General features: G+C 39.4%; 1 protein-coding gene across 1 annotated transcript; it reads left to right on the top strand.

The window, feature by feature from the left end:
- The first annotated feature begins 200 nt into the window (after positions 1-200).
- Positions 201-9626, top strand: phf8 (PHD finger protein 8). The gene is made up of 22 exons (XM_034086912.1): positions 201-473; positions 1073-1356; positions 1566-1651; positions 1760-1883; positions 2091-2251; positions 2355-2496; positions 2920-3106; positions 3229-3391; positions 3507-3594; positions 3876-3982; positions 4089-4180; positions 4618-4707; positions 4807-5088; positions 5191-5273; positions 5352-5521; positions 5712-5797; positions 6429-6550; positions 6788-7119; positions 7228-7323; positions 7419-7528; positions 7641-7995; positions 8086-9626. Exons 2-22 carry the CDS (start codon positions 1259-1261, stop codon positions 8172-8174), a joined length of 3063 nt encoding a protein of 1020 aa, XP_033942803.1. The 5' UTR covers positions 201-473; positions 1073-1258; the 3' UTR covers positions 8175-9626.
- The last annotated feature ends 154 nt before the right edge of the window (positions 9627-9780 follow it).

The following is a 9780-nucleotide window of genomic DNA, read 5'->3' as shown; positions in this document are numbered from 1 at the left end:
TTAATTGAGCATTTACCGGGATGTATTCTTTGAATAAACATTACGCACATTAGGCTATGTTTGCAGGCTACGGTTTTTCTGCATTACTCTGCAAATGTGTTGCCGCACAAACGTTCCGCAACGTTTTTCTCCCTGAACGCAACCCCACATTTGACTCTGCAACTTTATTGTTCTTTTTAAAGCAGACAGCGACCGTCTGACGCTGCAGCCTTTGAAATGGCGTTGATGTAGTTCAATACGCCGCTATTTGTAGTTATTGTGCTCGTTCTTGACGCTTCAGGTTGTAGTTTTCCGGTCCAGTTTACATTTCTGGACCTGAACTCTATATTAGTGCATTACGAATTGAATAAAAAAATATGTGGATAAGCAAATTGTTTATAATTTACGTTGCATAATAAGGCCGGATCGACCCCCGACCTTGCGTAGGGATTACAACGGCTTTCGGATGCTCAGCCCGCCGCAGCTAGATTCTGGTGAGTTGCTAGCCTTAAACATCAATTAAGATTGCAAACTATGTATTTTGTTTGTTTGAATGAATTTGCGCTGTTAAGTGCACGTATCGTTTCTTCAAAATGTCAAATATATATTGCACTAACTGTTTTCTTGTGTGAGTTAAAGTTAACATCTTTGCAAACGCTTATGTTAGCTTCATCGTTAGCTCATATAGCTAATATTAGCTTACTGGCTAAACACGTTAGTGTTATGATGGCAGTACAACTTTCGAGGGGCATAGCGTGTTTACAAACAGTGCACTAACGTTACGGCCTGCCCGTTGGCTAATGTTAACAACATGTTAGCAGAAGCAAAATATGGACAGTAAATAAGAAGGCAGTCCTAGTCTGTATTGTAAAAACTGGATAATCTTAAAATGAATGTTATGCTACCAAAACGACTAACCTTAGTGTTTTGTTACCCGGCTAACGATATTTAACATAGCTTGCGTCTCCCTGCAGGAGCAGTTTATATGTTTCTCAGCAGTCCCATTTTTACAAATTATATCGCAATGTAGTTGTTTTATTGTCCCGTCTTCAAGCTATTAATACGCTATCTTCTTTCTGTTATATTTCAACAGGTTTCCAAGAGAATCACGGTGGACATGTGTACCAGTAACATCACTTTGGAAGTAGAGTTACAGAAACATCATATTTTTTGCATAATTTAAAATCTAATTTCTTTTATAAATATATCATCCCACCTGTATAATATTTTGACAACGTAACTTTAATAATAGTAGAAAGCTGATTCCCTCTCACTCAATATGGCATCGGTGCCACTGTACTGCTTGTGTCGCCTGCCTTATGATGTGACACGCTTCATGATCGAGTGTGACATTTGTCAAGACTGGTTCCACGGAAGGTGGGTCATTTTCAGATTAAACACTTTTGATCGTATTGATGTCTGTGTGCATGAAATCCAAATATTATTATGTGTGATTTATGTTGTGGTTACATCTGTTGTCTAAATTGCTTAATCCCTGTAGTTATATTCTATATTCCACACACCAAAGTTCATTCAGCTATCCTTTCCAGTGTTCTGTATCTGATATAAGAATGTTTTCTGTGTAGCTGTGTTGGAGTAGAGGAGGACAAAGCAGCTGAGATTGACCTGTATCACTGCCCCAACTGTCAGGTCACCCATGGGCCATCTGTCAGTAAGTAAACATGTTTGAGTTCACTTTTCTTTATTTGTAATGACCTTATTGGTTTGCTTTTATAAAATATTGTTTTTGATCTCTTATCTCTGTCTCTCCTTTGCTCAGTGCGCAAACGCCGTGGAGGCAACAAGCAGACAGATGGTGGCGCTGCAGCAAGGGATCCAAGTCGGCCTGTTAAGACAGGCAGCCCACAGTTTGTTAGGGAGCTACGGAGCCGCACCTTCCCAGGGTAAGTCCCCTTCAAAGGCTAAAGTTTGTTATTTATACGTTTTTATAGATAAAAATCAGGATTCCGATCAAAGGAAACACCTAAGATAGTTTTCTATGTAATTATATTTGGTTGGAGAGCCTTGGTCTTCTTTGTAACATTCTCTTTTGAACGTTTTCACTCTGTTACTAAAATGTTTGCAAATGTCTATTTGTGTTTCTATGACAGTGCGGATGAAGTTTTGCTCAAGCCGTCGGGGGCCCAGCTGACAGTCGAGTTTCTGGAAGAGCATTCATTCAGCGTTCCTGTCATGGTGCTGAGGCGGGATGGCCTAGGCATGACCCTTCCTCCGGCATCATTTGGCGTCAGCGATGTAGAGCAGTACATTGGTATAGTTTTTATTACTAAATACATACTAATTAATGTAAACATGTTCAGGCTAATATGTGTAAGCTAATTATTTTTAACCTTTTTCATTTTGTTCTCATGCAGGTTCAGACAGACAGATTGATGTGATTGATGTTTCTCGCCAATGTGACATGAAGATGCGGTTGGGGGACTTTGTTGAATACTACAACAGCCCCAATAGAGAGAAAGTACTGAATGTCATCAGTCTGGAGTTCTCTGAGACCAGGTACACAAATATATCAACTGTTCAGTGTTCATTAGGATGCAGTGTCTTGCGTCTTGAGTTATATATATTATTATTTTTCTAGCAATTACAAAAAATTACTTTGAAAAAAATGAATAAGAACATCATATTTTAAGTGAAGTATGTTGTCATGGATAAGAGTTTAAAGTGCTGTATATAATAATACAAATAAACAAGGGAAGATATACAATACACACCAAAAATACAGTAGAAGATATAAAAAAAAGGAAACCGACTATAAAGTATGAAATGTATTAAAAGCTACATTTAACATGCATCTTTTATAGCTCTTGGTAGGGTATTCCATAATTTTGGGGCATAGTCTAAAAAAGGTGAACTGTTGTTTTCTTGTGTGTATTTATCAACCCAGCAGAAAACTACAGACTTGTTTTTTAATTGTTTTAGGCTCTCAAACTTGGTGGAGACTCCAAAGATTGTAAGAAAACTGTCATGGGTGGAAAACCTCTGGCCTGAAGAGTCTGTGTTTGAACGCCCCAATGTGCAGAAGTACTGTCTAATGGGAGTCAAGGACAGCTACACAGACTTTCACATTGACTTTGGAGGCACCTCAGTATGGTACCATGTCCTCAGGGTGAGAAGAAAAATAATTTCAGTCATGTTTGGGAAGTTACCCTTACCGAAACAACAGTTTTATTTATTTTGTGATATGAATCTGTATTATTTCTAAGAAATTGTCTGTCTATGTCTATTCAGGGCGAGAAGATATTCTACCTTATTTCCCCCACCACAGCCAACTTGGCACTTTTTGAGCGGTGGAGTTCCTCGTCTAACCAGAATGAGATGTTCTTTGGAGACCAGGTTGATATGTGTTACAGGTGCTCGGTCAAACAAGGAAACACATTGTTCATACCAACAGGTGAGCTTCAATGCATATAACTTGTTTGTTATATATATATTTGAGCACAGTAATGGTCGGCAAAAATGTCGGAATCTATTAATGTTTACACTTTTGTCCTTTGTTTGTCTTCCAGGGTGGATTCACGCTGTGCTGACTCCAGTGGACTGCCTTGCCTTCGGAGGGAACTTCTTGCATAGTCTCAACATTGACATGCAGTTGCGGTTAGTGTCCTGTTTCCCCAGTCAATGTAATCTAAATGCAGCCTAAAAGTGAAACTTATTTTTACTTGCTTATTGTTTCAATGCCATTGCTCACATTCCTTGCGAGCAATGGACAGATCCTGTCCTCTGAGACAGATTTTCAAGTTTCCTGGTTTTATCTCCTACAGTCACACCTATTGCCCTTCATTTGAAGGCACATATCTACAGAAGAAGTAATCTGCAAGTTTATGGCAACAGCGTCTCATGTTTGACTCTCCCTGTGGTGTCTTATCATCTTTTAGGGCATATGAAATAGAGAAGAGATTAAGCACAGCAGACTTGTTCAGATTTCCTAACTTTGAGAACGTGTGCTGGTATGTTGGAAAGCACCTTCTTGATACATTCAGAGGTGAGGGAGTTCATTTTATTTCATAATATTTATGTTCTGCGAACTACTTCAATGTCCTTTGTTTACAATTAGTAATTTTGAATGTCCCTTTGCTATTCTTTCTCAGGTTTAAGAGAAAACCGCAGACATCCTGCCACTTACCTGGTCCACGGAGCAAAGGCCTTAAACAATGCTTTCCGCGGCTGGACTCGCAAAGAGGTTGGCAAAATCTTATCTCATCTTAACATCTTTGTATATTATTATTTCATCACTTCTCTGTTTTTTGAATTCACTTTTGATTATTTCCCCCATAACTATTTCTTCCATTGGCCTGTGGATTTGTAGTTTTGCTGGATGTTAGTTCCAAAAAATGGAGCAGATGTGCAACAGCAGATTTATTATAATAAACATTATATTCAATTAGGTTTTTATGTAAATCATTACATCAAATTATAATACTTGAATGGCCAACATTGTATTGCAACTTAAAGGCCATTATGGGAAAATATAATATACTAATTTACTTTTTAGATACATGTTAAGACCATCATACACATCATCAGAATTTTAGAAATGGCTTATTTTGTACACCATAATATTATATGTAATTGCAAAATGTTGTGAGAGATGCTTGATAGTGTTCTCTATACATCCAGACTGTAGCAGATCATGAAGTGGAGATTCCAGAAACCATCAATACTCAGACGTTAGTGAAGGACCTGGCCAAGGAGATCCGTCTGGTTGAGGTAAAAAGTTTAATCTAAAAAAAATTGGTGCATGCGTTAAGCTTTGTTTTATTTAATTTTGAGTTTTTTCCTGACTAGAATATACTCTTCTTTTGATAGGACATCTTCCAGCAAAACATTGGGCGCCCTGGACCTCAGTTTCCTGGTTCTCCACTCTCCAAAGCTCCCCTGACCACCTCTCAGAATTCAGCACGCCCCCCGGGAAAAAAGAAAGGAACCAAGCACAAGGAATTGATGGGGGGACTTGGGCCCCCAGTAACCAAGAAGAAGAGTCAGAAGGGGCTTATTAAGGCAGAAGCAGGAGAGCTCGACCTCATTGAGATCCACACCAAACACACACTCAAAAAATGTCAACCTGGCAAGTCAAAAAACAAAAACAAGGTACAGCCTACACAGACATTCATCATGGCAATGGAAATGCTTATCTTTGTTTTTGATTGATTCATCCTCTTATTTTCTCGCAATGCTTATCTGTCCTTCCAGCTGGAGTTGCCTTTAGAGGAGTTTGAAGGGAAGATAAACAAAAGCAAACTGAAACTTGTGCTGACCAATGGAAAAATCCAAGGGTAAGCCTGGCAGCAGTTCAGTGTGTTTGTATTCATTCCAAAGGTGATGGTTCTTAACTGCCTATCCTCTGGTTTTAGTAAAAAGGGTGGCAGCAGAAATGGTGCAGGAAGGGCAGGAAAGTTCAAACATCTTGCGATGGAGGGATCGAGCATGTCTGAGTTGGAGTCTGAGGATGAGCTGCAGATTGACGAGACCCCTCCTCCACGGCGCAAGCCTGCAGGACCCAACAAGAAAAATAAACTAAGCGGTGAACATTTTACATTAAAGTGTTATGATGTTGGAATGGTGTAGCTCTTGTTCGGACATAAAGTCAATATACCGGTAGCTGTTTAAACGTTTTGGACTATTAGTGAAATGTGGAGCTTAATATAGTTCAGTCATTTAATTTCAAAGCCACATTGCTACTGTCACCTAACTGGTTTAAAATGTGCCTTCAGGTCTTCCAAGGAAGCTGCCCAGAGCCAAACCTTGCTCTGACCCCAATCGCATCAGGGAGCCAGGGGAGGTAGACTTTGACATTGAGGTGAGATTAAAATGGATACTGTTGCCGTCTTTCAGCTGTAGTAGCCTGTACTAATCAGTCAGTCAAAGATGAGTGATATAATTAACTACACGCTTCTACTCCCAAGTTTAGCATCTTGCTTTTCACACCTCATCACAAATGGTGTTTTTCATAATGGGCTTGCTTAAAATCACTCTTTTCTCTCCACTAAACCAGATAACATTGGCTGCTTTATCACAGTCATGCACCACATTGATCACTTACTGTTCAATCAGGCTGGATCACAGGATCACAGCATCAGCATCCATAGGCAAAATGAACAACCAATCACTGATGAGATCGCCACTTTGGATTCTGTATTTTGGAACAGCAAGCCAATTTTATAAATGTTAGTTTGTGAACTCCTTACCTCTTCAGCCTATTACTAGCATTACATTTTTGATTGTGATAACATAGTCTCTGTCCTCCATACAATGGAATAAAACAATAGTAAAAGGCCTAATTATAGTTGTTTAGTAGAAATGTATCTAAGAGTATATAAACTCCGCTGTCTGTTTGTTTATCTTGACATGTCACGCATTCTTCATTAGCACTTTATTATTCCAGCACTGGTTAAACTGTAACTTCAGCATGTTTGTTCATGTGGCTCCAGGAGGATTACACCACAGATGAAGAGGCACTAGCTGCCCACGGGGTGAAGGGTGGCGCGGGGGGCATTCTGGACTTATTGAAGGCCAGCAAACAAGTGGCAGGCTTGGACTCTTCAACACTCAGGTTAGATAGAGATGTGATGGTTTTCTAGAATACATGTATTTCAATTATTTGTGTTGCATGGTGTACGAAGTGATGTTCCCACAAGTGGGAATAAATGTCTCGCTGTGTTGTTGCAATAATCCAATAACCTTTGAAACTTGCATAGTTCACATATTTGCAAGACTCTGATGCTACGCTATGTTTAGGAGGTTTATGTCTGAGATGACGAGTGATTGTTCAACTGTGTCCTTCTCTCAGTGAGGAAGCCCCAGCTTCTCCCAGCACTCGTGATGCCATACAGGGTATGCTGTCCATGGCCAACCCCCCTTCTTCGTCCTCATCTTCCTCCTCTTCGTCTCCCCTATCCATTTCTGGAGGATTGACTGAGGGATTGGGGGTGGTCAAGGAAAAGGGTGGCAAGGCTGTGTGGTTGACTGGAGGGGTGAAAAAGACAAAAACTCCTGAGAAGAAACCTGTCATCCAGCGGCCCGGGAAACGACCAATTAAACGGCCCGTCCGTCACCTCAGTGAGGAGGACAGTCCTGATGACCAAGAGGCTCTCGGAACCTGTTTCAAAGATTCAGACTATGGTGAGGAATATGTCAGTGACTAGTGTACAAATCAAGGCTAGTAAAAGCAATAAAGCTCTTTATTTATTTAGCCAATGTTTAATCATGGTAATCACATTTTCATTTCAGTTTATCCGTCCTTGGAGTCTGATGAGGAGGACCGTGCTAACAAGGCTAAGATGAAGCGGAAGAAAAACTGGGATGACACACCCTGGAGCCCGAAAGGTACCTGGATCAAACATTGCAACAATACCAATCAGAAGGCTTTTTAGCTCCGCTAGCTGAAGGATGACCGTTTTAATCATTATTTTCGTTTACAGCCAGGGTGATGCCCACCCTTCCCAAACAGGAACGACCTGCCAGGGAAGGAGCTCGAGTCGCCTCTGTAGAGACCGGTCTTGCAGCAGCTGCTGCCAAGCTGGCACAACAAGTGAGTTGTGAAACAAAGCTTATTGGTCTTTGAAGTATGTAGCAAGTGAATTATCTGGCTTCTTTGAAGAAAAGAAAAATACTCTTGTTTTTTCTTATTGGCTCTGCACCAGGAGCAGCAGAAACCTGCTAAAAGGAAGTACACCAAGAAGCAGCGTCCTCCCGCTCCCGTGGCCCCTCCTCCCCCCGTTCAGGCTGAGCCAGCCCCACCCTCACCACCTCCAGAGTCTGCAGCAGACCAAAGCCCAGACAGGAGAATGGATTACTTCTCTGCTAGTCTGTTGGACCATGAATACACAGCAGGGCCAGGAACCTTTGGCCCTGGGGGCCCTCGAGGCAGCGGAGCACTGGCCCCTGGCGTTTTCCTTACTTCACGGCGACCTTCACTTTCTCCGCAGAACAGCAGCTCTCACTCTGCTACATCCCCTGCAAGTTTAGCCAGCCAGGGAGCAACAGGAGTTGGTCAAGGTAAGCATAAATGTAAAGCCCAGATAGCATCATTTCATATCTCTATGACTGCACCATTTCTAATTTTTTTTTTCTTTGACTTCAACGTAGGAAAACGTCCAAAGAAAGGACTTGCAACTGCAAAACAGAGACTTGGAAAAATTCTGAAAATTCACCGAAATGGAAAACTTCTCTTGTGAGAGATGTTGGAAATATGGCTAAAGACTTTTGAGTGGGAATGAAGAAAAACGCTTTTGTGAAAGAAGGTCTGAAGGAAATAGATAGTTATCTATATTTTTTACTCTAGATACATTTGTTTACTGTTTTCACATGTTATTGAACCTTTCTATATCTTGTCCTACACCAATTGCTCTGCCCAGCTAATTGCAACCTGTTTTGGCACCCCATTTATCAGAATATGCTAGAGTATTTTTAGAGGCACATCTGTGACTCTTGATGATCACATCTTGACATTGGCAATGACAGATTGTGACAAGTGGACTTTACTAGCATAATTAATTGATTGAACCCAATGGTTTCATTTATTCAGAATTGTTTTAGTTTATTTGTGTTTTAGTGGCTCTATTTATGACAGAGATATTCCACTTTTCATCGTACATTTTAAAAGGGAAAGAAAAACAAATGTTCTAGTAAGGTAAAATTTAGATTTATAGCCCTCACACACAGTCATGCAGTTGTAGTCTTCTTTTCAATGTCATTTTTACCTCAACAAAACACATTCTTGTGTGGTATGATGATGATAACTATAAACTGTTTAAAAAAAAAATGCAGTGTATGCACACACGGTCAGCACCCAGAAAGATGTTTATATAAAACATTTCCCTTAACATACTGCAATTCTACGCATTAAGTTCAAAGTGCCCGACTGATGCCAAGAGTAAAATCCTAGTTTTATTTATTTCGGTATTTATTTAACAGAGCAGCATGTTGCCATCTCCCAACCTGTTTTAACATGGCATGCTTTTACCACCTTACGTTTTTGGTCCTTACTTTAATTATTTTCAATCACTTAATACCTGTACAAAAATGTAACCCTTGCTTAATTTTTAGTTAGTAGTTTTTTTACAGTTTATGTTGTCCTTGTAAATAATTGTAATATTTGTAATTTATATAGCTACATTGGAAGAGAAGAACAACATGGGATAAATAGACTAGTTTCATGCAGGTTTTCATCGTTTGTGCCCCAAATGTCGGCAGAAGTCTCGGGCCAGATATAGAGATGTCTTTCCACAGAATGTACTAGTTATAAAATGTTGGCAGAATTTTAGATTTAACTGTGTTAAAACATTTTGAAGGTGCAGGACATTAATTGATATGTAAATATTTGTTGTAATTTAAGTTATTTTATAGTCCAAAAACTTTGAAATATTTCTTAACATGACTTGTACATGATACAATGCTGTATTTGGTAAATATCAGAAATAGTTAATTTTTTATATTTGTACGCAGTAATTGTCATTCTTAGTTTGTCATGTTGTCTTGTCAGTGTAATAGTTGAAATGTTCTGGAAAAAATGCCCTTGTTTGATTTCATCCATTTTGTTTTACATTATTATTGTTGATATTCACTCTTGTGTTGATGTGTACTGTGTTTTAAACATGTGTATAAAACGACCTGGAACAGATAAAATATACCTTGGGCAAATTGTATTTTTTCATTGAATCTATTTGAGAACAATTTCCTTAAAGTTTGATTCGTGCACCAAAATAATGGTTTTCTCTTTATTATCAATCAATCAATCAATCAATGTTTATTTATATAGCCCAATATCACAAATGTTACATT

Source organism: Pseudochaenichthys georgianus, chromosome 7, assembly GCF_902827115.2.
Source record: "Pseudochaenichthys georgianus chromosome 7, fPseGeo1.2, whole genome shotgun sequence".
In the NCBI taxonomy this organism is placed as follows: domain Eukaryota; kingdom Metazoa; phylum Chordata; class Actinopteri; order Perciformes; family Channichthyidae; genus Pseudochaenichthys; species Pseudochaenichthys georgianus.
The sequence above is the reverse complement of the archived record's forward strand: the minus strand, read 5'-3'. Positions and strand labels throughout refer to the sequence as shown.

Coding starts and splice junctions, on each gene's coding strand:
- phf8 (XM_034086912.1), top strand. CDS start 1,259: ATGGCATCGGTGCCACTGTACTGCTTGTGTCGCCTGCCTTATGATGTG. Junction 1,884..2,090: donor CGGAGCCGCACCTTCCCAGG/GTAAGTCCCCTT, acceptor TTTCTATGACAG/TGCGGATGAAGTTTTGCTCA. Junction 6,551..6,787: donor TTGGACTCTTCAACACTCAG/GTTAGATAGAGA, acceptor TCCTTCTCTCAG/TGAGGAAGCCCCAGCTTCTC.